The following is a 27,590-nucleotide window of genomic DNA, read 5'->3' on the forward strand; positions in this document are numbered from 1 at the left end:
TTATCTTGATGGCAGTGTAAAAGACCAGGCCACATGCTTGGCTGGTATTAATCACTGTGGTCATGTCTACACGGGCACTTAACTACGGAGTAGACTAATTAGCTGTGGAGTAAAGTGCCACTGTCTATATGTGCAGCAGTATTAGGCCACAGTAAACTAATTAATGCCTCCGTAAGATAGTAATGTTGGGGACACTACTATCTTACTGTAGGGTAATTAACTGTGATTAAACTGAGTGTAGATGCTGACCATGGGCATAAAACAGCCCAGGCAGCAAGGGACCAGACTCCTGCCTGCCACCTAGCCATACAACTCTGCACTTTCAGCATCCTCATGCCCCAGCCAGCTCCTCTGCTGCCCACTGCCTGCTGCTGCCATCTGGGGCTGCCCCTGTGCTCCCTGCTCTATCCTGGTTCAAATTGCTGCTGTCCCAGGTGCACATGTAGATGCTATGCCTGGGAGTAGTTTACTCTGACTCAAACTGCTCCAGAATTTATTGCTTCAAATTAATTGCACATGTAGATGCACTCTGTGACTATCAAAATCTATGGAATTAGAGCAAGCAGAAGTAGAAGATCTGGTCCTTTGCTTGTGAACTATAAAAACCTTGCAGGAAAGAACAACAAAGGGAAGGCAGAGAGTAACTATCTGCTAAGATCATGTGCTGGTTGTTGCTGGATTCTAACTAAAGAGACACTCACCCCCTGGGACACAGTGACTTAGTCAGGCTGGGTCACTGGACCTTTGAATCACTGGAAAATCAGGCCGGTTATAAAAACAAGTTCAGTTTGGACAGTCACTGCTGCCAGCCCTAAATAACCTCATGCTCTGATCTGTGCTGTGCAAGTGAGCAATATGAATGCGCCTCCTTGAATCCAGTTGCCCTATATTGGAGCAAAACAGGAGTTACTCCAAGGAAGCCAAAGTTTTGACACAGGGTCAAGACTGCAAGACTACTTGCCCAACCCTTGGCCTTGTGCTGTGGGTGATTTTACATAACCTCTTCACCTCATGTACAATTTAGGTTTCTGTACCTCAGACCAGATTCTCTATTGGCCAGTAACTTGTGACTGTGCTGATGCCAACCCAAAGTAAGTGAAAGCTGTTGTCATTTTGTTTCTGTTGCATTTTGTTACACCACATTGTACTAAGTATTGAACTACTGTACTAAGTACAGAATCATCTCTCTGGGCCCACTGAATTGAACTTGGGTTGAAACACCCAAACAGGTCTTCAACATTGACTCCACAGGCTCTTTCTGAATCTAGTCTGTTCTACAGCAAACATCCCAAGCATTGTAGTAATGAATTATCTCTGCAAAACTGCACAGAATTTTTGGAAAGGAGAAAGGCATTTTGGCTTATGTCAACAGCACTTCCACCAGAGCCTCTTTCCCTGGACCTGACCTGTTTTTAATGATATAGTGATTCAGTGCAAAAAAAGTTTCAGTCAATGTGTGAGTTCCATTTCAAGTGGAATTAATTCAGGAGTGCAGAAAAGACCTCACACCACAAAACTGCTCTCTTCCTAACCTGTATGATATATCTACACAATGCAAAAGACACTGAACATCGTTTGAGGTCAATATAAAAAAATATAGGCAGCAACAAATCTTGAAATTCAAAAGTCATAAAGTTTGGGTGTGTTTAGTTCCCCACATTATGACTGTTTTCCTCCAGACTGCTTGATATTCTTTCCCTTGTGATAGGTGTGTGTGTGTGTGTGTGTGCGTGTATGCATGTGTGTGCATGCATGCATGTGTTAAATGAACTTTCTAGTCGAGATAGTCAAGAACCAGAAAAAAGGTCATGTCTTATAAACCAATGAGGAAATGACAATTTGCATTTGATACCTGATTCAGTCATTAGAAATTAATAGTATTTTTTTCCAATAAATTGAGCTGCTGCTGATCCCAACAGAATTATCTCCACAGAAGCATGTGACTGGAGGTCTGGTTCCCCCTGCCCTGCATCTTGCATCATTATTTATACTTACACAAACTTAGGGGCAAAGTATTATCATTCTCAACAGCAACCTGTACTTGCTTTGTACAGCTGTAACTGCTAATACAAGGTCCAGCTATCACTGTGGCTTATGTTTGGATAAACAATGGAAAGAGTCCCTGATTTGTCAGATGATTATTGCCACCAGACATGATTCAGGATGTTCCTGTTGTTTGTAATAATGAAATGCAGTAGCTGTTCAACAGTATCAGAAATAAATGACTTGCCTCGACCACGTGAGCATCTTTGGATAACAGGTTGCTCTGACTGGCCACAGAAATAATGGCTTTTCAGGCTGGGAGGCTGGACAGGCACTGACCTGCTGGGAATAACTAAGCAGATACTAAACCCACTCCTCTTCTCATTGGCACCAGCATGAAAAATATAACTCCAAGACATTCACTATGCCCATCACAGAAAAAATTGAACTGGGCCTAAAGTCTAACTGGGCCGAAGTCCTGCAGAAAGGTATTGGTAGGCCAGAAGGTTAGCAGATCCCAAAGAACAATAAAGCATCTTCTTTATACCCAGGGAGGACTTCTGGAGACTCTCACAGCAGTCATGGTGAACAAGACTGAGTTTCACCCCCGCACTGAGGAGCATGGTTCCTTCTGGGTGCTGAGTACTTTCGAAAATCCAGCTCCTTGGGGCTGTTTGCCTTAGCTCACATGTCTGGGGAAGTAGGATGTGACATGGCTCCCCAGAGAAGGAGATGACAGACAGACCTGTTGTACCTGGGCTTAGCTTGGTCCTGGTGCTTCTCAGGATTAAAGAAGTTGGACATTCCTGTCACTGGGCCTAGGCAACAGCAGTCTGTGTCACCAGCTTGGCTCAGTCAGCAACCTGGGGGTGCTTTTTTCTTTTTGCCTTGCCGCCTTCCCATTTTGGTTCTCCGTACCTGCTTTCTGTTTTCCCTAAGACTCTTAGCCAGCCTCTCCATAAACCTAGCATAGTTCCAGAGCACTTTGCATCCTTCTATCTTCTGCTGGAAAGCTTTAGTCACTGTAGGCCTCTCTGGGATGGTGACAGGACTGGGGGAGGCCCCCTGGACACAGAAAGCACAGACAATATTGGACAGGAGCCCTCTCACGGCCAGGTGGGCATGTCGGAGTTCTTGAAGCAGTACAGCATCTGGTTCATTCAGATCCTGTTGATGCTCCCTGATAATCTGAAGTGACTGGTTCATGTACACCATAGTCCTGTATAGCTGTTGGAGCATGTCCATTTCTGGTTGAGTTACTATCTTCCCCTTTGGAAACCCAGGCACTGGCTCATGACAGAGAGTGTCAATATGAGTTCTGTGCAATCCTTGGTGAGTCACCTGGATAGGAAAACAAAAAATGCATGCAGAGAAAACCAGTGTAAAGGAGACAGAGCAGGTCACATGGCCAATAAATCATTATAAATTAATAGCAACATACTATCTTTGGAAAAGATAGCATCTTCTCACTTAGAATCTCAACGCTCTTGGCTAACATTAATGAATTAATTTTCATAACCACCCACCAAGGTAAGCCAGCATTATTGGTTCCATTTTATGGATGTTGAAATTAAGATGCACAAACAGATAAAGCAACTCTTACTCTGCAGGCTGGTAACCTAGGCAAGGATTCAATCCCTGGTGGTTCTGAGGTTAGTGCTTTGGTCACAGGACCGTGCTTCTCTATTGCGGCTTTTGTGCTGGAGGGATGCAAGTGTTTTACAGACTACATGTGGTTTCAATATAGTGGAGATGCAGCTGCTTCTTGGGTGGAGAGTAGCAGCCGGCACGCTGCACAGCAGCAGGAGAAGAGTATCATTTTGGCTGAGGACAGAACTAGAATCCCAGCTCTGTGTTCATACAGACCATGCAGACTTGTGGTTTCAATAACTTTGTATGAAGACTCCCACATGAAATTCCTTGCATCCCAGCTGTCCTACTATGACAGAGAAGGCTAGAAGGCTATGCTGCTCCTGCTGGGACACAAGTCAGTGGTGCTCTGAAGAATGCGAGTGTGTCAGAGGCAATGCTTAAATCACTAAGCCATCCTGTGTGGGGTTGTCTGTAGAAATGGAATCAACAGTGCCATTGAAAGGAACAGATATGGGCCAATAAGTGTTTGATAACTACATCCAGGTGGAAGACAGGAGCTTGGCTGCTGGAGGCACCTGACATGTCTGAACATTCCAGTGATCTATGATTCATTGATCTGCAAATTCCTTTCCACACACACATTCTGCCCAGAGCTCTGGGAAGCATTGATGGGGTTTGAAGGAATCTTTTGGCTTGAGGGAAAGTGACTAGGTCATAGAGTTTAACCCACCCGACCACACACGCACATCCTGAAGACTTCCGGCACACCAAGCTACAGTTTCAGACAGTCATACTGACTCTATTCCATTGCATGGTATAAGGCTTTGTGTAATTTCTTGTCCCCCCTGCTAAGGGAAGGATAAAAGCTGGATAGGACGATCTCAAAATCACTATATGTCTCTGCAACAGTCACCATGTTGCTTGACACAGCAAATGAAGCATGGACCTCCAAAGCCAAGAGGCATCTTTCCACTTTTGAGGAAGGAGAAAGTTTGGAAGAGGCCCCTATATGCTATACACAGGGTTCAGCAAATATGTAAGGGGGTTTAATTGTTCCACCAAACTATGACAAAGAGTAATCCCACAGGACACCTCCCAGTCCCAAAGCCTCCTATAGGTAGGGAGATCTTTTTAGGTCCATTGGTCCCGACCTGTCTGTATATATCAGTCTGTACCAGTCAGAAACAAGAAGCCAACATAGCTTCCCTCTCCTGATTTTTAAAGTTGTCCTTGAAGATAACTCCTAGGGCTGGCAGAGAGCCCTGTCCTCTGTAGAGACTGGGAGTGTCACCTGTGAGACTTCCCCCAACCAGCCATGTCCCCTGGAAGGCAAATGATAGCACTACATTCTGCACCACTTACATAGCAGTTGGAAAGATCGCGGGCCTTCCTCTCCATCAGTCTTGTCTGATCTCTGATTTTGCTTAGTGGGTCTTTGGGGCACCTTTGGCAAGAGGCACAGCTGGAGTTCACTGGCTCCATGCATAAGATGAAGAGATTCTGAGCTACAGCTGGAGAAGAGTGGGAAAGAATCACATCAATTGTTGCACATAGTAGGAAGACATTGAGATTCTCTAGCCCACCTTGAACACCCTGGATCTAACAGTGACAGTTTCTAACTGGAAACTGGATCCTTTCAATGGAAGGAAGAAAAAGTACCACATACCTGTTTTTCCTTTAAAGATCTCTCATCGGCTACTGGGTAAACACCACCCTCTGAGATCAAAACACAAAGTGTCTATTCTAAAGTTGGAAATGGCCGAGCAAGCCCACTAGCTGCACAGAAACATGACATGCATAATGCAATGACATGTTTCTGGATTATCTAGAAGATTTTAGCTACAGCTCTGAGACCTTGGCAGAGGTAGATGTCAGTTCAAATGCAGTGGTGAATCTAGGATACAGAGGGATTAAAGCACTAATAAAAAATCAGCTTCACTTTGGATTCAGATGTTCTCCTGCATGTTTGCAAGCAAATTTCACAACAATACTTGCCCACAAGCAACTGGGGGCCCACAACAACTGGAGAGGATGCCTGGAGGGAAGCTGACTAGTCCCAAGCAAGCAGGTTCTAGTGTGTCCAGGGAGGTGGAAACTACCTTTCCAACTGCTATTTAGGGCTAGCTGGCGGGGGTGTGCTCTAGTCTATTGAATAGTTACATGCCGGCTTCTTAAGAAGCCAGTTAAAGTCCCTATGGGTTTTTTCTATCTCTTAGATCACAAGGAGGACTCATTTTCCTTTCCCCTGAATCATTTAATCTGCTGCTCTTCCCTGGGGCTTCATGCTCAGGTGACCTGCTGAGACAAGGGTTGGTTTCCTGGAAGGTGGAAGTTCGGGTTCCTATGTGGAATGTGCCAGAGGCTGGAGTAAAGCAGCTCCCAGTGTCCATCCAACCCCGCAGGAAGGCCTACTGAAGCTGTAAATGATGGAGATGAAGCTAAGCAATGTAGACTGGTTTCTGCCCTGGGACAATTACCACCACCCCAACATAAAGACTTTGACGTTACAAGTGGAGAGGCAGGTGAAAGGCTCTGATCCCACCTGCATGTACCTTTCCAGGATACCTAATAAGTTCTTGCACAGTTCCTGGATTTGAAGGTCTGTAGAGACCATTTTGGTCCTCTTCTCTGGCTCCGGTGGCCCAAGTCCCAGAACTCTGCCCAGTAATTTTTGCAGTGAGCACAAACTTCTGGTGGATACAAGTCTTGGCACCAACAATCCAGGTGTCTCTTGTCAAAAATCTGCTGGGTTTCCCAGAGTCAGTTCTCTAGTTGACATACTAAAACTATAGACATTGCATTAGCTCAGTAGATGGACTATAAGACACCCACCAGAAATCACTTCCTCAGATGCTGGTTTCTCTCATGCCTACCAAGATTCCCTCTGTTGGCTTTAATGACAAGCTGCAGCCAACTGGTTCTTGAACTAAACACAATCTCTGGGAAATTATTGCATCTGGTAGCACCCATAAAGCAGGGCAAAGTTTCTCCAATAAAACAGCTGCCATTTGGAAAATGCTGGTTCATTATTGTCAAAATGTTCTGCATGAACATTTTGCTTGTGTTGAAACATATAGCAGAAATCAGGTCAGCAAGCAGTGCTTCTGGCCTGTCTGGCTCCTGTGCTCCCTGCCTAATGAACTGTCTGGCTTTTAAAGGAGCTGGTCTCCAGCACTGGGCTGCTCCATAGGTAACTGGCTTCCAAGGCAGCCAGGCAGCTAACACACTGGATAGCTGGGGATTTGGGAAGAATACCCACCCAGCAGGCAGGCCACTGGGCTGTAGAAACATTTGCTTCTATGCAGAATCAAATATTTCTCAATATCAGTCCCACCAAAAAAGAAAAGAGTCTGCTATTTTGCCTAATCCTGGGAACGCTCTGTCCCTAGCTCCAACATTTTGATGGGATAGAAATCCCATTTCCAAGCAGTTCAAAAAGCCGGGACACACCTGGCCATTGCCAGAGCTCAGCACCTTGTGAGCACGATTATTCTTCACGATGCAACTCACATGGCATCCAGGTGGGAAGAAACAAAACTTAATACAAGGATGTACAACTCGCTGATATGAGTGGAAATGTCCCCACCTACACTAGGTCTGAATGCAGCCCTCACTTCTGGGCATATGATTAAATGAACTATATAGTAAGTTAGCACAAGTCATCGAGCTGGTGGTGACCTTTTCTCAAAATGAATCTTTATTCATCTGGTACTGCATTAGATTTTTGTATCTGTCTCTAGATTAATAATCTGCCAAAGCATCCTGCACCAAACTCGCCTCCCATCTACCTATTTGACCTAGTCTAAACGAGCGGGGGTTGGATTGCACAAAAATTAGCAAGGACAGAATTGACTTGCTCTTTCCTGTTGCCAAAGAGCTGCTTATCTCCAAATGCCATGGGTATGTCTCAGTAGCCACAATAACATGATGGGCTTGTATACTCCCAGTGCAGGTCTGCAATCATTACTGTCATTAATGCAACTAATGTACCACAGTCACTGTGAATGAGGCTAAGCTAATTTGTAAGAACAATTCTCAGGCCTGGTATTGTGGGACCAACATCTGTTCACAGGATTTTGACTCTCCAGTATCCTTCTGTGATGCAGGGTAAAACCTCTCAATAGGACTGAGGTTCTTAAAACACTTAAACACCTTAGAAGATTTTACACTGTGGAGAAAACTGGTGTGGTCCACATTTGTTTCATTAGCTTCCAAGTTGTCTGCCACCTAAAGGGTGGCTTCAGTGAAAGCACCTGAAAGATGTAACCAGAGTGTTAGCGCTGATATGGCTTTTAGATGTGTGATCACCAAGGATCCTGGTTTTCTCTGATTTTAAAAAAAAAATCCCTAATTTTCAAATTAAAAAAGTAACCCAAAATCCATAGTTTTCCATGATTAAAATGAAACGCCACTAATATATATATAGTAGTGTTTATATTCCCAGGTGATCACCTGTTTTGACTTCACACACTTGTGAAACAGGTGCCTCAACAGCAGGAAGTAGCAATGCACAAGTATCTCATGCGAATTTTATCTCAGCATTAGCTTCTTCCAATATTTAAGGAGAAGCAGCTTCTGGGTGATGTTCCTTTGGTACGCAAGGGAGCCCATGTGCCCCTTAAATCAATCAAGACCTTTTCTACAAGTAGCCTGGCCCCATTTAAAAATATGGAGTGCATGTCTCTAAACCAAAACACTCCTTTGGCTTCAATGCCAGTGAAAGGCTCCAGCTTGACTGCCCTGGACTTGGATCCTTCAGCTCTTCCTAGAACAGGTGCATCCTGGGGCTCAGCATCACCTACTCTATCCCAACCAGCCCCAAGATGGAAGAATCAGCTCTAGGGCTTCCATTACTTCCTGTCTGAGGTTACTTTGCTGTGACCATCAACAGCTAGTGCCTACTGGCTAGTAATTGCTGTTCTCTCTCGCTAGAAGCTTTAGTGAGCTCATCTCACAAACACAAAGGAGCATCCCTCAGCTGCTAGCAGTGGCACAGACTCTTAAACTGCCAGCTAAAAGGCAAAGACTACCATTTCTCAATCCCCAAACCCACTTAACCCTAAATGCAGTCCCCCATCAAAGCCTCAAAATTGCTTTTTGCTTTATACCACTTCCCCAAGTGGGGATCTAGCAACCACAGAGTTTAAACCCAAAGGAAAGTGCTCATTTAACCTGTCACAAACTGTTGCTGTCTGTGAAGGAACAAGTACCTATTTTCATAACGGTTTCTCACTCTGCTTTTTACTTGTTTCCAGTAGAAGGAACATTTTCCCAGAAAGACATTGTCAGTTTCCACTGACCCAGGTTAGCAGAAGTTCTAGAGCGTTCAACTCACCTTACAATTTCAGTTTGATGAAACAGTTCTGTTTTTCTATCGGGTGAGTCAGTCTCCTAACGGCCTGTATCTTTCTACACGCACGCTCCAACTGAACCCCACACAGCCCATGGAGCTGACAGCCCCCCCTTTCCTTCTGATCATAAACAAGCCACTGTCAAAAGAGAAGAGCAACGACTCACAAGAGGGACTTTTTAAAAGAGGCCACAACAGCAACGCAACAGCCAGAAGCAAGCATGGAAAGAAAACATCTGAACCTACCTAGTAGAGTGCCAAAGGTCTCTAAGCGCCACAGCATGCTCAGAGTAGTGTGTGTGCTGTAGAGCACGCTGTGGAAAGCACCGCTGCTTCCTCTGCTAATGACCAAAAATGGGGAAACTTGCTTTTTTTCAGTACACTGATTAGCCAACAACTACCCCATGCAACGGAAAAATAAAGAGACGCTTACTGAGTGACTAGCACCAATGAATACTGTGTTTTGCAGCTACCCAGAGGAAATGATGCTGCTTATACCAAATTCTTCGAATAAGTTCCTCGAAGTCAGTTTTGATCCCCATTAGATCTCTGAGGTAAGCAGCCTCCCCCTAATGTCCTGGCTGAGCTGTAAATAAAAAAAGGAGGAAGGAGCCAGTCTGCCCTTGTCATCAGCACTGTTTCATTGGTTTCTTTACTTTAAAACAGGGGTGGGCAAAATATGACCCACAGGCCGCATCCGACCCGCCTGGCCATTCTATCCAGCCTGTGGGGCACCTAAAAAATTTAAAAAATTAATATTTATCTGCCTGTGACTGCCTGTCAAAGATGACAGGAGCCAGCAGCAGCAGGACCCAGGAAGAGACGGTGGCAGGACCCAGCAGCAGCAAGGCCCACTGGCCCAGCCTCCCTCCCCAGCCCCCCTGCTGGAAGCTTCTGCCCTAGCAGAGGGTCCGGGCCTGGGCCCTGGGGCTGTTCCTGCCTCGCTCCATACAAGAGGGGAACTCAGGTCAGAATGGGCAGGGGGTGGGTGGGGGAGTATCGCGGCACAGCAGGACCCAACCTGACCCAGCAGGCAGCTGCATGGTGCTCCTGCTGCAGCATGCGGTCCGGCCCTGCAGCCGAAACTGTGTCATGTTGGAGCTGCAGGTGGGGAGCAGCGGGCGGAGCAGGGCATGGGATAGTGGTGGCGGTGGGTGGGGAAGGAAGGGAAGCATCAGAGGAAGGGCAGCGGCGGCAGCCACAGTGAGAGGGGAGAGGAAGTGGTAGCAGGTGGGACTGGGACCTGGCGACAGCAGAAGCCAACCAGGAACTGTGGGGTGAGGCTGGCTCCTGCTGCGTTCTGTGTCCTGGTGCTGCAGCTGGGAACCACAGCTCCCGTGGGGTGCCCGGCTGGGCCAGCTGTCTCTGTGCCATGCCATGCCGCATGGTTCCCAGGACACAAAACACAGCAGGAGCCGGCCCAGCCCCGCGGTTCCTGGTTACCTGCTGCTGCCGCCTCTATGGTGGGGGCTATGCACTGGGGAAAGCCCTGCACTGGAGTTGCTTCCTTCCCAGCGCTGCCGCACAGCTCCACAGACCAGGAGTGGAGGGAGTCCCCCCTGCTTCCCCATGGGGTCCAGCGGGGCTGCCCTGTGCGAGGATGACAGCTGCAGGTGCACGTGGAGCCCTCAGGATAGAGGGGCCAGGCAGGCTGCACCTCTCATCCCTCCGCACCCAGTGCTGGCCGGAGCTGCGCCCCACCAGGCACCAGTGCTTGCGCTGGGCAGGAGCTCCCTGAGCCCTCTCCTCCCCCAGGGGCTGCCATGGGGGAAGTGTGTGTGTGTGGGGGGGGTCCCCACACCCCCCAAACCTTACACATCCACACCCTGCCCCCACAACCATGATGTTCTGAGGGGGACCTTGAGTCTAATGAGGGATGCTTGGAGTCTAACAAGGTGTTACTTGAGTCTAACAAGGTTGAGAACTGCTGATCTAAACTGGAAGTTGCCCCTCCAGGAGCCACCAGAAAGTGACACACAAAAAACTCTGCTGAGAGCTGGCTTGTGGCATTGAGTAATCGATTACAGTCTGATGCCTTGAAACCATACATGGTGGGAGCCCTGGTCGGCCTCTGCATTACTCCATTGATTTCAGTGGAACTGCAGCAGCATAGAGCTCTGTTGGATGCCAGCTGTCCTGCAAGACAGGGGTTTGTTGTCAGTATCCTTTACTGAGAAGTTGCCTTGCAAGAATGATAGGCCTTTGAGGCTCCAAGAGTGCTGAGGAGCATCTATATGAGACAGTAACTAAAATGCAGAGCTATAAGCCTGGAAAGCCCTGGCTTAGTCTGCAATTCAGGCAACATCTGGCTGGATATCTTACTCTTGGAAAAAACCATTCAAATCAGTCTGGGTGGATTACTCCATCCGTACGCTGGGACCAATAGTTGCCACCTCCTTAGAGTGCTTTAAGATCCCAAGGGGGAGCTTCCTGCATACACGTACCGTGATGACTATCATCCAACTCCACTGAGGCAACACCTTTCCTCCTGGAGCCTAGTCAAGTGTCTTGGGCAGAAGAACATTCATTCACTAACTGATTTGCTGGCATCTGGATAAAAGCCTCTGTCCCTCCCACCATATAATTTTACCTTTGCTTCATCACAATCGTGTTTCCTGCTGTGCCTCCCTTTTTTCCTCTCAATGTATCCACTACACCCTTTTACACAGACTGATAGTAATGTACAACGTTTACATCTCTGGACCCAAGCTTCATTTGTTCTACAGTGGGTTGCTACACACTTCCCTGAGCTCTTGCTGCATGTGTTTGTAGCACATGTACAACATTCTTTGTTTAAATTTTGTGGAATCTGGGAAGACACGCACCTTACCATCACAGACATATTAGCTGAACAATGCAGCTTCACACCTGGTTAAAGTGTGAAAATGCTATGGTGTGATTTCATGTGGTTCCGCTGTTAATATTTAACCCTAAAAATAGCATGTTAAGAGTTCATGTTCATTGAGTCACAGTGTTTTGAAACCCACTGAGGCCCAGACCTACTATCCCTGTAGTCTCTGCAAGAGATGTGGGAATCAAGCAGGGTTCATTCCAGCTTGCTCTCTCTGACCACAATGCTTCTGCAGGAAGAACATAGCTAACAACTGTGAACAAGCCAGAATAGGCTCCCATTCCCATGATCAGAAAAAGCAGAGCAAAACCCATCAAGTCCAAATTCCCACCCACACCTCTTCCAGGTTTCATCTTCCCAGCAGGGCCCCAAGTCTCTCCTCACAAGCCAACTATAGGTGCCCTAAAGATTAGATCAGCCATGATCCTATGGGCATAGCAACTTGACCATGTTGGCTAGGGACAGACATTCAAAAAGCCTGAGCCTGAATTGATTCAATCTTTACAAGTTAGTCTAACCTGCCTAGGCTGAATCAGTTTGTAACCATACAGACATCCCCTCTGGACTGAAAAAATGCAGGCACATGCCTACAGTGGCTCAGGCTAGAAGGTGGGAGTGGGGAGGATAGAACTAGAGGAGCCCTCCTTTCCCTTCCACAATGCTGAGCGGAGGGGGGTGTGGCCAGGCCCCAGCAGGATGCTTTGATTAGTGAGCGCCACCCCCCCGGTCAGTGAGGGAGCCAGCAGGGATTTACACAGCATTTACTTACACAGCAGGAAGTTACACAGGGAACATGCATCACCCCATTGGCAAAACAAAAGGATCTCTCATTAGTTTAAGCTCTTCTTAAACAACTTTTTCTAAGGCGGGACATTACCAGCTACCTGTTGATTAACATCAAAGAGCCCTAACCTGACACTGTCCTGTCTGCCTTTGTCCCATCTCCCACAGCATGGACCCTAGCCAGCATGTGGTATGTGTAAAGCAGAGGGGAGGGGGAATCCCTGCTGAGGAAGCCAGGCAGACCCTGCTGTATCTGCAGTCTCTGCAGGGGAAAGGGCCAGCCTTGCTGGGCTGGAGCAGAGAGCAGAGTCATGCCCAGAACTGCAAATCAGCTGGGACGCTGGAGGATTCTGATTTAACTTAAACCATGAAGGCGTCTAGGACAGACATTGCATAAACCGGTTTCAGCCAGATCAGTTAAGTCTATACTACATTCAACCAGGTTTATCTCAAACCGGTTTCAGCCATTTTCAAACTAGTTTATATGCACTGAACATCTGTTCTGTTACAGGCTTAAACCAGTTTCTCATCACGTAACCAGTTTATATGTAATGTCTGACCCTAACTGTTATGTTTGAACCCTGGCTATCTGCCTGTTTTCATGGCTTTTGTAAACTGCATGTTTCTAAACACTTTTTCACTACTGCAACGGGGAATTCTGGTGCAGGGCACAGGACCCTAATTGGAGTTTCTGGAACCTGAGCTGCTCTTTGCATTAAAGCTCTGAGAGCTTACAAGCAATGGGCACATTATTACTTATTTAAACGTTCTTATGCAGCAAGAAAACAGAGCTTCAAAACAGCCTTTAGCTCCCTGCTTTCGCTTCAGTTGTCCTTCCTGTGGCAATTTGTTCTGCGGCTGGAGCAGTACGGGTTCTGTTCCTTGCTCTGCCCTGATCAAGTGACTTCTTGCATGTCCCTGTTTGTTAGGCTGTAAGTTCTTCAGGGCAGGGCCCATCTCTATGTGAATGGTGCCATGCACTGGACAGTCCCAATCTCTCTTGGAAGCAGTAAGAGGAAGAATGCCTACTACATTTTAAGCACTTCTAGAAGTAATACTAATGAAAACATATATGGGCAGAAGACCTGACGAGCAAAAAAGGGCTAGTTTTACAGTCACTTTACAAAGTAAAACCAATTCACTTTACTCTTCCTGTCAACCCATTCAGACCAATAGCAAGAGTACTAGCAAGAACCTCACAGCAGTTAGCTTAGACAGGCCAAAGTCATGCAAACATCCAAGGGCCTGTTGGAGTTGTTGAACCTTAGCTGAAAATAAGGTACAGAAAGGAGCAAACAGACAGAAATCTCTGCAGGCAGGAGAGGGGAAGCAGATATGTAGTTATAGCACAGCAGTGGGGTTTAATCCTGACTCTGGATTAGATTAATCTCAGGAAAGGGAATTCCTCTTTCTGAGCCCTGTTTCCTATTTCCCGAGGCCCACTTTTCCCTCACCATAGTGGCCTGAGGCAATAGTAGAGGTGGTACAAGCCCCTCCTTGTGCTCTGTGTTTCTCCTGTATTCAAGGGACAGAAGGAACTGTGGGAACTTGGTGCGTTGAAAAATCAAGTGTCAAGTGCCAAAAATCCCAAAATCACCTTCAAATTCAGAAGCCTTCTTTACATAATGGCTTTTGCATTTCTTTTGTTTCATTTCATTTGCTTGCTGGTTACTGAGTCTTTCATTTACAGTCACTTTAAGCTCTTCTCCCTAACCACACAGGCTAAAAACTTCCCTTTTTTTCCTAAAATGAAAACACATATTTCCAGGTAATAACATGACTCCAGAAACTGAAGCTTTGAAAATGAAACTACATATAGTACAAAAAAAGAAGCAGCAGCACCACTGCAAAGGCCAGCAGTTGGCTGGCATCTAGAAGAGGTCAGAGGGGGTGTGATACGGGAGTCCTTACCTCCCCCACAACACATTCACTATGCTGTTTCCTCATAGCAGCCACAGTGGTGCAATATTGAACATCTCGCAGGGCTCCTTCAGCCTGTGCTGGTGCCCAAGCCTGCCCCTGAGGCTGCTAGATACAGGAAGTTCCTGGTGCTGTGTAGGGGCAAATGTGGCCCTCTGCTTTCTCGCCATGTTGGGCAGCACTGCTTCCTGCCAGCTTGTGCAGTGAAGGGAGGGTGTTTTCAGAGATGGACTTTTCACATGTACAACTCTGCTCGCAATGTAGGAAACAGAGCGTGCTGGCCCAGCAAAGGTGCTGTTAGTTTGAATCCTAGTCATTTTCTCACTGAAATGCTGAAAAAATTTCCCCAGTGCAGGTGTTTCCTTCCTAGCTCCCATGGCTGCTGATTTACCCTCCAGCTAGCAGGCTGGGGATGTCCAGGAGGTCTCATCTCAGGGGTATCCCCTCGCCATCCTTGTGACTTCACTTGCACGGTGAAATCCCTGACATGAGTGAATCAATGGGAAATCTCTCTGACCTTGTTCTTGTATATCCTTTGGGTAGATGAGAATATCTGAGCCACTGCTGCGGGGGTGGAGGGGTATAAAAAGAAGGTGGGGAAAAACAGAAGAGAGAAAGGGGAAGAAGGGGAAGACAAAAACTGTAAGCAGTTGGGGACAAATATATCTATCTATATATCTATCTATCTATCTATAGATCACTTTGCCTTTTTATATCTATCTACCTATCTATCTAGATATATATATGCATCTAGATAGATAGATAGATAGATAGATAGATAGATAAAAAGGCAAAGTCAAAGTGATACTCTACAATTTCTGCCTCTTAGTTACTGCTTCCAAGAGAGATTGGGACTGTCCAGTTCACAGCACCATTCACATAGAGATGGGCCCTGCCCTGAAGAACTTACAGCCTAACAAACAGGGACGTGCAAGAAGTCACTTGATCAGGGCAGAGCAAGGAACAGAACCCGTACTGCTCCAGCTGCAGAACGAATTGCTACAGGAAGGACAACTGAAGCGAAAGCAGGGAGCTAAAGGCTGTTCTGAAGCTCTGTTTTCCTGCTGCATAAGACTGTTTAAATAAGTAATAATGTGCCCATTGCTTGTAAGCTCTCAGGGCTTCAATGCAAAGAGCAGCTCAGGTTCCAGAAACTCTGATTAGGGTCCTGTGCACTACACCAGAATTCCCTGTTGCAGTAGTGAAAAAGTGTTCAAAAAGGCCTTCAAGGGAAATACCCAGCGCAGTGTACCCTGCCCACAGTCACACTTATATCCTGGCATTGCATATGAAAGCTGATTTGCCTGACATGGAATAGCCACTGATTGTGACTGTGTGGCATGGATATAGGGGTTGCCAAATTAGGGAAGAACCCAGGCCCTCCTAGTCTAGTACCCTGCCTCTGACAGTGGCAGCCCCAGCTGCTTCCCAAGAAGAGCTACAAACTGATGTGTGATAATCAGTCCCTATTCCAGGTCTCATCTTGATCCCTGCTTGTACCTGAAGCACAAGGTTTAAATTCCTTTCCAAGACTGTGAGTATTTGTGATAGCTTCAGATTTCCTTCTTATCCATATAAATGCCCACATTGGGTGTCCATACTCTGTTTGCCTGCCACTCTCTCTCTCTCTCTCTCTCTCAAATACATTATGCTTAAAGTACCTGGGGTCTTTTCCAAATCATTCTAGCTCATCTGGGCAAAATCCAATAAGAACTGTTTTTAATTGATGCAAAGGACATTTTTGCAGCTGTATTTGACCAAATATCCACTGCACAGGCCTCCCAGGACCACTTCCTGCAGGTACTGTATGATAAAGTTTTGGGATTACGCTGTGTCATGGGGCATGGAGCTCCGAGATGTGATTATAAAAGTGTTAGAACCAGAGCTGCTTATGCTGACCTTCTAAAAAATGAGGGAGCTAGAGAAAGCAGGACACAGCTCCAACCGACTTTCCATTCCAAATATGTAAAACCCAAACCTTTCCTTTGATTCCCAGTGTTGCCAAGCCTAAATGGTCAATAATCATGAGACTGGTTCCCAAAATAATGAAATCAGTTTGCAATACCTTTGCAGAAGGCTTAGCTCCTGGGTAAGGGCAGGTTAGTTAAGGCAAATCATCTACAGGTCTACAATCATTACACATAAATTAAAGCATATTAAGTTCCTGACATGGAAGCACTCATTTAGACCGAAACGATCTTAGATTGCCATAATTTAGTTCTTCTCAGGGGAGAAATTATCTATGGACACCATAATCCCAAATAAGAGTTTGTACATGGGGGCTCAGTGTGCCTTCAGTTATGTGTTGACTTCATCACTTCAGTTGATTTTCCTTTACTTGCTGCCTGTCCCTGTTTAGACATAACATGAACCAAGGTATTGGGGTTTGAGTAAGGAAAGGGGAGCCATGGAAGGAGCATTTTGAAGACCTTCTCAATTGAGACTCTGTTGTTGATGAGAGTGTTCTCAATTCCATCCTGCAACACCCCGTCAGAGATGATCTTGGAATCCCTTCAAGGTGAAGAAAGCCATCAAGCATATGGAGAATGAAAAGGCACCTGGAGCAGATGGATTCCTTGCTGAAATCTTCAAGGAGTGGGGAGAGGAGCTCACAGCACAGCTCCATGTTCTCATCTTAAGGATCTGGAATGACGAGGAAATCTCAGATAGCCTCAGGGATGCCACGATAATACTAATCTTCAAGAAGGGAGAGAGGTCCAACTATGGAAATTACAGAGAGATCGCCTTGCTGTCCACAACAGGAAAGATCATTGCAAGAACCCTCCTGAACCATCTCCTTCCACTTACTGAAGAGCTCTTCCTGGAATCTCAGTGTGGGTTTAGGGCATCAAAAGGCACAATCAACATGATCTTCACTGCTCACCAACTGCAGGAAAGATGCCAAGAACAACATACATCTTCCTACATGGCCTTTTTTGATCTCATGAAAGCCTTTGACTCTTGTCAACTGAGAAGCACTGTGGAGGATCCTTCTGAGGTACAGATGCCCACCAAAATTTGTCACCATTCTCTGCCTGCTCCATGACATTATGAGAGCAGTGGTCCTTAGTAATGGATCTATCACTGATCCCTTGGAGGTTAAGACTGGAGTTAAGCAATGCTGCATCATCACTCCAACTCTCTTTTTGATATTCCTTACTATGATGCTACATCTGACCACCAACAAGCTTCCAGTCAGAGTGGAGCTAAACTACTGAATGGATGGTAAACTGTTTCATCTAGGCCGACTCCTTGCCTAAACCATGACTACCCCAAAATCAGTTTCAAGCTCCAGTACACATTGATGATGCTGTAGTGTGTGCTCACTAGAAAGTAGATCTTAAGGCAATCATCAACATCTTCACTGAGGCATACAAGAAAATGGGACTGATGCTTAACATTCAGAAGACTAAGGTCCTTCATTAACAAGCTGTTAATGAGCAGTCCCCAGCTCCAGTAATTCAGATTTATGGAGAGACTCACAGAAGGCTGGTGTTGACAAAAAATATCCAACATCACCTCAAATGTGCAGATGTGGTCTTTGGATGCCTGAGGAAACAGATGTTCGAAGATCACAACATCAGATTCGAAACAAAGCTCATGGTTTACCAAGCAGTCATCATTCATCCTTTACTATATGGACATGAGATGCAGCAACATATAACAGACACCTCAAGTCACTGGAGACATACCATCAACACTGCCTGAGAAAGATCCTTTGAATCCAGTGGGAAGACATATGGAGCAACTTTAGCCTCCTCTTGCAAGCAAACACCATGAGCATCTATCAAGGCGATAATCATTTGACATTGCCTTTGCTGGGCTGGCCACATCATGCAGATGTCTGACTCCAGACATCTGCATGATGTCTCCCAAAGCAAGTTTTATTTTTCCAGCTCTGTCAAGGTGTGTGCTCAAAAGAAGGGCAGAGAAATCACTTCAAGGACATCCTCAAGGGCAACTTGAAAAAGTGCAACATTGACATCAACTCGTGGGAGACTATCACCCAGGATTGCCCCAAATGGAGGAAAAGTCTGCTGCAAGGATCTAAGTAATTTGAAACCTTATGACAACAACGGGAGATAGAAGAGCAGGAGAGGCAGAAAAAGTGCGTCATGGATCAAACAAAGAATCCAGAGCCACCCACCCTGCACAGAAGCATGTACCCACGTTGCAATAGAACCCGTCAATCCCAAATTGGCCTTGTCAGCCACCTTCAGAGCCACAGATAAGACATTCGTGGAAGACACATGATGACGACTTCATCACTTCTGTTAATTTGCCTTACTGGTTGCCTGTCCCTGTTTAGATACGGTATGAACCAAGGCAATGGGATTTGAGTAATGTGTTTTCTATCCCAGTTCAGTCACTGTCTCCTATGGTGGCAAATCACATAACCATCCTATGCCTCAGGTTTCTCATTTAGAAAATAAGGGTCATACAATAGTCATAAAACACCTGAGGTTCTGAGACAACAGAGATCTGCAGAGGTGGGTAAAGAAGTGTTGTTAGCTTTTCCCCATCTGCACTTTTGGTGTAGGTGGCTTCTATTTTAGATTAAGAGACAAAACAAACATAAAAGCTCCATGACAATGGGGGAGAGAAAAAGTGACTCATTCACTTGTTCAAGAAGAAATACTTCTTTTCCTGAAATGTATGGTTAACCAGTGGGACTCACTGCTGCAGGATATTAGAACAAACAGCTCAACGAAGTTAGGATGTTGTAGAGAGGTAAGAACCTGCATGTTTTGGGGCATACAATTTGTGGGAGTCAGGATGGACAATTTCTCCTTTGCTATAGATGGGAAGTATCCTAGACTAGCTGGAGCAGTGATGTAACCTTGTATGGATGACAACTCTATTGCTGTTACAACATGTTTCCAACCTATCCACCCTATGAGTCACTCAGGAGAAAGATCTTAAGAACCAGCTCCTCTACCAACTTCTGAAACCACCATTGTGTAGCTCTCAAAAACTGCAATTCCTTCACCACCAGACGGCACTCTGCTGGTCACTGATGATCCATGGACCACCAGCTAAAAATACTCACACCTCAAATGCAGCCCATAGCCCATTTTCTGTGCATAATGGATTAAAAAAGTGGTACATTTATTTTTCATTTCAGACATGAGCGGATCTGTAAAACAGTAATATTCCCAAACAGGAGTCCCATTTTCATGGTTCACAGGTATAAGGAGAGTTCTCAGTAGATACATTCCCAGAGATTTGGGGGCTGGACCCGATGATCTTCTGAGGTCCCTTCCAGCCTTACAATCTATTAATCTATGTTTATTGATTATACTTCCAAATACTTCACAAGCTCTATGGATAATTCATTACTGTGCCCATGCTTCCTAGCTTTTCAGCGTTGAATCACTTTAATTGATTCCCACTATTTGCCTGTATTTCTGCTAAACATTCTCCAAGGGTCTTTAGGCCCCATTGTTGCTGGCTATCACTCTAAGTAGTCTTTCTTCAGTCTTTACACATCTCTACTACCCCATTCACCTTGGTGGGTTTTCAGTGGTCTCCATCAGACTTTAACTTTGGTCAGCATACAGTCTAGGAGTGGAGCTCTGACAGATGGACAAATGAATGATCTCCTTTGTTCCAGTCACTTGTGCAACTAAACTGGTTCCAAACATACTGGCACCTCCCTTTCTTTTGGATTAAACCAGCAAGGCTGAGTGTGAAACACTGGTGTGTGGGCAGCTCAGCATCTCCATGCACACTGCCCAGGCTTCTGCACTCCGGAGAGGTCACTTGAGCTTTGCTTTATCTTTCAAGTGAGGATTACATGCAGCAAGCTGATGTCTCACTCAGCATAATTCTGTTGTCTCAGGAGACAGATAGATGCCTACTATCAGGCTGGGATATTCTTTAGCTCTCTTCCATGTGGTATTATGCCCCCTTGTAATTGTGGAAGGCCTTTAAGAAAAAGACATGTCCTACTACCAGCATGTGGGTGTTGGAGCTTCTCTTTCAACTCAGACAGTTAAGGGCATGGATTAGGAGAGAAGGTCCAGAGTTGGATCCTGACATGTTCCAGCTACAATACTAGAGCATCCCCTATGAGTGAGTTAAATGTTGTTAGGGAAGGGATTGTGCTCTCCTTAATTCTAGTATTTGCAGTCAATGTTGGCCATGCTATACTTTTTTAAAAGAATGCAAGAAAAACATTGGTGACGTGGATGGGGTTGGTTCCAGGAGAAATCTCTCCTACCCTAAAAGGTAGGGCAAGGTGGCACCTTGGACACTAACCAGTTCAGAGAGGCTTGAGATGTCAAAGGCAACAACCTACTTAGTCAGATGGATCATGGGTGCAACAATCTCCAGATGGCAAAAGAAGAGACCCAAAGGAAGGATGAAAGCCCCACAGGATATTGTGTTGTGTGGAGGATGCCCCAGGTACATGTACTGTAGGTACATGTACTGTACTGTAGGTACATGTACTGTACTGGAGGATGCCCCAGGTACTTCACAGAGATGGCTTTCCTCTCTTAGTCACCACTTAAAAGAAAATGCAAGCAATCACGGGTGGGAACCAGGTGCAAAGAGAAAGATTTTGATCATGGAAACCCAAGAGGGGGAAATGTGGGCTGCTCATCAGGGTCAGAACCTCTCAGTTACATCAGCTGAAACAAGATAAAACTGAAAGATGGATGGGGAGAGGAATTTTCAAAGCCAAGTTGAGTTAAAAATAGCCCGTGTAACTGCACTGACTGTGTGTAGTTTCTTAATCTCTCACGTCACAACTGTCTCATGACTCTGGAAAAGGGAGCAAGACAGGAAGGAAGGAAGGAGGCTGTAGACTTTGTAGGAACTCAAGATCCTTAAAGTGCAATAAACTAAGCAGAAGGAACTTGAGTTGGCTGGGTGCTTGCAAGAATCCCAATTAAGTCATTTTGGTTAAATATTATCCTGCCAGCACTCTCCTTTCAGGGATGTGGTGGGAATTCTCTTAAATCCAACCTCTTCCTGCCATTCTCTCCACCAGCGATAGCTTATGACTATATTCTTTTGCAGACTGCTCTGACCCAAGGCATCTTCATCAGTGACTTGGATGAGGGCAGGGAGCGGATTCAGGAGGATTTGGACAGATTGGGAAAGTGGCATGGGCGGCTGGTGCCTCCTGAGTTGGGGAGTGGGGGAGCACTTACCACCCCAGTGGACAGTCAGCGACGGGGGGAGGTCCCCACACAGCTGATCCTGCTGACCAGCCAGGAGGAGGGAGGCCATGGCTGATCCCGCTGACCCACAACTGGCATCGGCACGTCTCTGGCACTTCTGGGTTAGCGGGATCGGCCGCAGTGGGACTGTTTCTCCTGGTTTCTCCTGCTGCAGTCAGGGGGTCCGCTCTCAAGGGGTGCACGTGCATGCTCGTACACCCCCTACCTGTCACCACTGGACAGTGGGCAGAACAGCATAGGATGCAGTTTAACACAGATAAGTGCAAAGTGATGCATCTAGGGAGCAAGAATCACCAACACACCTACAGACTGGGAGGTGACTTTCTAAACATCACAGCAGCAGAAAGTGATCTCAGAGTCATAGTTGACTCCAAAATGAACATGAGTTGTCAATGTAACAAAATGGTAAGTAAAGCCATCCGCACTCTTTCATGCTTTAGAAGGTGCATCACAAACCGGTCTAAGGAGGTGATACTTCCCCTCTATGCGGCATCGGTAAAACCGCAGCCGGAGTACTGTGTCCAGTTCTGGGTGCCGCACTTCGAGAGGGATGTGGCTAACTTCGAGAAGGTCCAGAGGAGGGCCATTTGTACGGTTAGGGGCCTGCAGGTAAGGTCCTAGAAGGAGAGATTGAGGGACCTGAAGCTCTTCAGCCTCTGCAAAAGAAGGCCGAGAGGGATCTTGTGGCCATCTACAAATTCATCGGGTGGGGGCAGCAAGGAAAAGGGGATACTCTGTTTATCAGGGCACCCCTTGGGGTTACTAGGAACAATGGCCATAAACTGGTGGAGAGCAGATTTAAATTAGACATTAGGAAAAATTTCCTTACGGTGAGAGTTGCCAAAATCTGGAATAGGTTTCCAAGGGAGGTGGTGCTCTCTCCTACCTTGGGGGTCTTTAAGGGGAGACTGGACAAGCACCTAGCTGGGGTCATCTGACCCCAGTGCTCTTTCCTTCCCAGGGTAGGGGGTTGGATTCGATGATCTACTGAGGTCCCTTCTGACCCTAAAAATCTATGAAATCCCAAATTCTATTCTTAGTATCAGAGTTTCAAAGGCAGGAGGGAAAAATGTGATTGTCTAGTCTGACTTCCTGTATAATAGAGGACAAAGACTTCCCTGAATTCATTCCGTTTCTCAATTCACTGACACAAATCCTTCTCCAGGTCAATGGCTTGCTTGAGGACTACATCAGAAGGGGTCCAGTATATTCAATAAGGAAGGGGGGGAGGGGTTAATGATGTCAGTATCAGAAGGGGTATCCTAAGCAGGCTCTATCAAAGTCCTTATTGAAACCAATTTCCCATAACCTTCCATGCCTGTGTAAGAAATGAATGGGAATTAAAGGAGAATTTCTCTTCCATGGAGAGGGCCGGCTTGAGGTCTGTGAATCTCCTCAGTCTCTATCCAAGGAGAATCAGTTGCATTTTATCCATGTTCTTTAACTTTAAAATGAGTGTCATAGAACAGAAGTCTGGCCAAGCTACCAACTCCATGGCCTGCTGGACAAAACCCAGGAGCTGAACATGTAGCCAACAGGAAACAAACTCATTCCCACAGGTATTAGACCTGGGAACTGACATCAACACTGGCCCGGGGATAAGCCCCAGCTGAGGAACAAGGAGACGAGTTCTTGCAGGGCATAGTAGCAACATTCCCCGCTCCACCATTCTCAGTCTGGATTCTCAGCTTAGATGAAAGCTCGGGGTGAGGTAGGGAGATCCCACCAGAAGCTGAGAGCAGGTGTCAGGAAAACACTGGGCCTGGAGCTGAGTGAGTACATATGGGGAAAGGGACCATTGGGCTTGACTGGCACAGAGGATGTGATGGGGGCAGGGCTGGCAGGGGTATGCAATACAGACTCTGCTCTCACTCCAGGGGCATGGTTGAGGTTAGATTTACATCTGTGTTGCTAAGAGCTGGACCTGCCCCAGATCACAAGGCAGCTGCCCCCTGCAAAGTGCCAGCAGCCATTGGTTCCTGAGAAACTTCCTTCTCCAGCTTACAGGCACTTTATTTTTAGCTGATGACTTAAGCAGAAGTTATTCATTAATGCATGAGGGTAGAGGAAGTATTGAAAGCAGGCAGCTTGTTCCAGGTCCCTCAAGTCTTAAAGCAGCAAATAGAACCTGACCCACGTAGCTCCTGCTCCACTCCCTTAGCCTAGTTATTCTCTCCCCTTATCCCACAAGCCCTTCCCCAGCCTGACAGTGAAAGGAGCAAACACAAGGCTACCTACCCTGCTCAGAGCTGCTGTGAGAGCTCCCAACACCCTCCAGTCAGAGGAGCATTTAGTGAACACAGATCAGTGGGGGACAGTTGGTGTATCCTTTACAGAGCAGAGAAGCCTGTGGGCTTGGTTTTCCCTGTACCCCAATCCTAGGCCTGTGTGTGACTGCATAGGGTACGGGAGAGAAAGGCAAAGGAGCAAAGGCTCTTTCAGAAGTGAACTAGTGATGTTAGGACCCCAGTGCGAGATACCTTCAAAGAGCTTGGTTTTCAGAAGGAAGGTGCTCCATGCTTCTACCACTTCAAGCCAGGGAGATCAGCTCAATGCATTGCAGAGGAAAGTAACCAGGCATAGATCTTCCTATGAGAACAAGGAAGATTTTACTTCATAAGAACAGCCCATGTGGAGAAGTGAAAAAAAATGAGGATGTGGACACAAGTTAGCAATATCAATGCAATTTTTTACTCTGTGTATTAGGGGGAGTTTGTGGCTGAGGCCAGGACCAAGTGCCTGGTCTGCTAGATGCTGTCCATACATGTGGCAAAAAGCAGTCCCTGTCCCAACGAGTTTACAGTCTCAATGGACAAGGCAAAGAGTGGGTACCATTAGCAAAGCCATAGCCATCCTGTGTTGATTGTTTTGATCAATCACAGCATCAGGTGTAACAATGGATGACACAATTATTCAACAGCCTAAGGCCAAGAGCCGGCCAATACACAGATGCCTCCCCCCCTCCCCCCCACTGCAACACTTCCACACTGAATTCAACAAGCATTCACAGGGAGGACAGAACAACTGGGTATGTGTGGGGGGCTGGGGGAGGAGACAGCATGGAAGAAAGGTGAGATCTCATAGCAATGCACTTACTTGTCCACACCCAGGCAGTTCTATTTGCTTCCTCTTGGATATCGTGCTCATGGGTGTCTTGGAGGAGAGGTTTTGTCAGAAGAGAGGGAGGATCATCCGTGGGTTTGGGCACTGGCCTGGAACATGAGAAATATGTAAATTTCCTGTTCTGCTACAGATGGCCTGTGCGAACTTAGGGAAGTTGCTTAGTTTCTCTGTGCCTTCCTTGTGCAAAATGAGGGAAATAGCCCTGCCCACCCAGGAGGACTGTGAGGAAAAGTGCTCAGGAAATGGGATGATGGAGGCCAGACAAGTACCTTCAATGGAGGGACAAGGGAAGGGGTAGCAGGGGAAACAGGTATGGGCAGATTGGTTATACAACAGACCAGAGTACAAGTGAGCACAGCTCCCTCTTGTGGCCAGTCAAAGGACTGCACATCCGACCCCAAACGATCAAGGAGGCCGTGCTTTGCTACCTAGGTGCATGTGGCCTGGCAGGCCTGCAGATACTCACCTTGAAAGTGTTACTGGCTCTTCTTTTCATATGAGTTCATCTAGTAGGGTGCAATCATTAATCCCTGTAAATAATGGGACTAAACCTAGGAGTCCCAGGCATGAATCAGGACCCACTGTGCTTGGTGCTCTACAACTATGACTTTTCCTACCATGTCACAGCTAAAGGGGTCCCAGCTCTCAAGAAACAGTGACTAGTGCTTCAGGTCTGCTTTCAACCCCCCCTTCCCCAAAGGAAGAATCCGCATGCCTGTGCCCACATTCCAGTACCAAAGGGCAGGGCAAATAGCATATACCACGTGTGGACAATATCACGAGGGCTGTGAGGCCACCAGCTCTAACAATGCCACTGAACCACCACAGCTACCCGACAGCCCTGCCTATCAGATCAAAAGCACCAGACTCTCTTCTGGTCTGGCCTTTCTTAAGGAGCAGCAAGGCACTATGGAGTAAGGGAGGGCAAGCAGTGACAAGTTGGAGACCTAACAGGTGGTCGCCTCCTCCTCAGCAGAAAATTTCCTGACACAGCAGTGCACAATTATTCCCCCCAGGGGAATGTTATTCCAGTGCCAAGTGGGATGGCAGCAGTGCCCAGCCCTTGCCCTGGGTGTCTGCACAGGAATAAGGGTGACTGAGGCTCCACCAGCCAGCTTCCTCCCCCAACAAACCCTTGGCTATGTGGAAAAACAATTAGAACAAATGCAATGGTATTCTGGACTGATTTGTCCTGATTTTCCATTGGCAGATAACTGGTTTGGTTTGGCAGTTCACTCATTCCTCCAGGATGAACTGATGTACAGTCCAGTACAACACAGCTACGGGAGGAGTGGCTCCGGTCAGTGTCGCCATGTAGTCAAGCCCTTGGACATGGCTGAATCTGGGACCTTTCTCTCAGCAGGCAGAAGCTCACCCCTCTCCCTGCTACACAGCCCCTTTCATCTTCACTGCTGCAGATAGGTCAGTCCAGGCAGGAGTCAGGCTGTCTTAGAGTCTCCATCCTCCCCAAGGAAGATGTGCTCTCACTTTCCAAAGGACCTTGGGCCTGGAGCTGGAGCTGGAGCTGGAGCTGGAGCTGGAGCTGGGGCTGCGGCTGGGTGGGGCAGGTAGAGGTGGCCTGGCTTGATCATATGACAGATTGCAATTGCCATAAAAGCTTTCCTCTGATGATAGGAGTTAGGAAGACTTTCCTTGGGGCACGTGAGCCCAGAGCCTAATGCAGGGGTTGTTCACATTTGTCCTCTCAAGGTGTCTGGGAGGGCCATTTTCAGAGAGAGGGTACTCAACTAGACAGAACACATGGTTGAGCTAGAAGGATAGCTTAGTGGATAGAGCTCAAGGCATTTGAATTCAAATTCCTATGCAGATGTGCATTTCCAGTGTGACTTCTCACTATGCTGCGCCTCCGTTTCCCCACTTGTAGAAAGGGAAGACTTGTGAGGATAGGGTCCAAGAAAGTTGAGAGATGCTTAAGTACCATGGGAAGACCTGACAAATATCTCCAGTAGAGGGACAAGGGAAATGTAGGTCAGTAGCAATTCCTTTGCTTTCTTAACAAAGAGGGAATTCTGCCCTTTTGAACAGGGACACTGCCCTTTCAAACCAGTGATGTTACCAAGAGACCAGCACAGGCATTCATAGTAGAGGAAGCTGTTAGATGTCACCTGCACAAGATCAGCAGCAATGTGATGAAGCCTGGCAAGAGACCCATACCTGGAAACCCCCTTAAGAGGCAGCAGGACCAGGGGATGCTTTCACAGGACCTTCTGGTTCACTGAGGGTACTTCTAGGCTGTGAACTAACACACCCCATGGGAAGGATGGATATGGTATCGGGGACTCACATACTTGCCATGTGGAAGCCTGGTGGGGTAGACTGTATCAAGTGAAAGAAACGGAGGCAGTACTCCAAGGCTGTGGCACTGCAACCCTGCCCCAGCAAGCTGCTTCTTTGCCACCAACACCCTCTGCATGACCATTTCAAAAAGGCCCTTCAGAAAACCCTGAAGCAGCAGCACTATTTCCCCTCGGCACACCAAAGGACCTCTGCTATTTGCACATGTGGGTGACTTTCTGGGCAAATAAACTCAGCATGGGCCAGGCTGCAGGCACCTCACATGTGATGAAGCAGTTGGAGCAGAGGCAGGAACCTGGGGGCAGTGGCAGTCACACCAGCCCCATGCTGAGCCCCCTTGAGAACAAGGAGATTCTCCCATGGCGCTTTCACTTCCTGTCCCCCTTTATTTTCTGATTTCATATTCCTGAATATTCATATTCTGACATATTCCAAATGTCTGAGCAATCAGGCCCTCCCCAGGGTGGAATGCCCAGCAGGA

The 27,590-nt window shown here is 46.8% G+C and overlaps 2 protein-coding genes across 4 annotated transcripts in view; both read right to left on the reverse strand.

The window, feature by feature from the left end:
- LIF (LIF, interleukin 6 family cytokine) overlaps nucleotides 1-2,132 on the reverse strand; it is a 43,105-nt gene extending 40,973 nt beyond the window's left edge. For all 3 annotated transcript variants that reach the window (XM_025193442.1, XM_025193431.1, XM_025193435.1), the window contains exon 1: nucleotides 1,996-2,132. The gene's annotated coding sequence lies outside the window, so the exon portion shown is untranslated. The remainder of the gene's footprint in view (nucleotides 1-1,995) is intronic.
- On the reverse strand, nucleotides 415-27,584 carry LOC112548254 (leukemia inhibitory factor-like). The gene is made up of 4 exons (XM_025193450.1): nucleotides 24,767-27,584; nucleotides 24,151-24,259; nucleotides 4,939-5,087; nucleotides 415-3,324 (listed from the first exon to the last, which is right to left on the reverse strand). Exons 3-4 carry the CDS (start codon nucleotides 5,056-5,058, stop codon nucleotides 2,839-2,841), a joined length of 606 nt encoding a protein of 201 aa, XP_025049235.1. The 5' UTR covers nucleotides 5,059-5,087; nucleotides 24,151-24,259; nucleotides 24,767-27,584; the 3' UTR covers nucleotides 415-2,838.
- Nucleotides 27,585-27,590: the final 6 nt, after the last annotated feature.

The sequence above is a fragment of the Alligator sinensis genome, unplaced genomic scaffold, assembly GCF_000455745.1.
Source record: "Alligator sinensis unplaced genomic scaffold, ASM45574v1 scaffold216_1, whole genome shotgun sequence".
Classification (NCBI taxonomy): Eukaryota; Metazoa; Chordata; order Crocodylia; family Alligatoridae; genus Alligator; species Alligator sinensis.

What these genes read in the sequence shown, in the direction of transcription:
- LOC112548254 (XM_025193450.1), bottom strand. Translation starts at nt 5,058, where the DNA reads ATGGAGCCAGTGAACTCCAGCTGTGCCTCTTGCCAAAGGTGCCCCAAA. An exon ending in GCGATCTTTCCAACTGCTAT is followed by an intron (nt 3,325 to 4,938) that starts GTAAGTGGTGCA and finishes TTTCCTATCCAG; the next exon opens with GTGACTCACCAAGGATTGCA.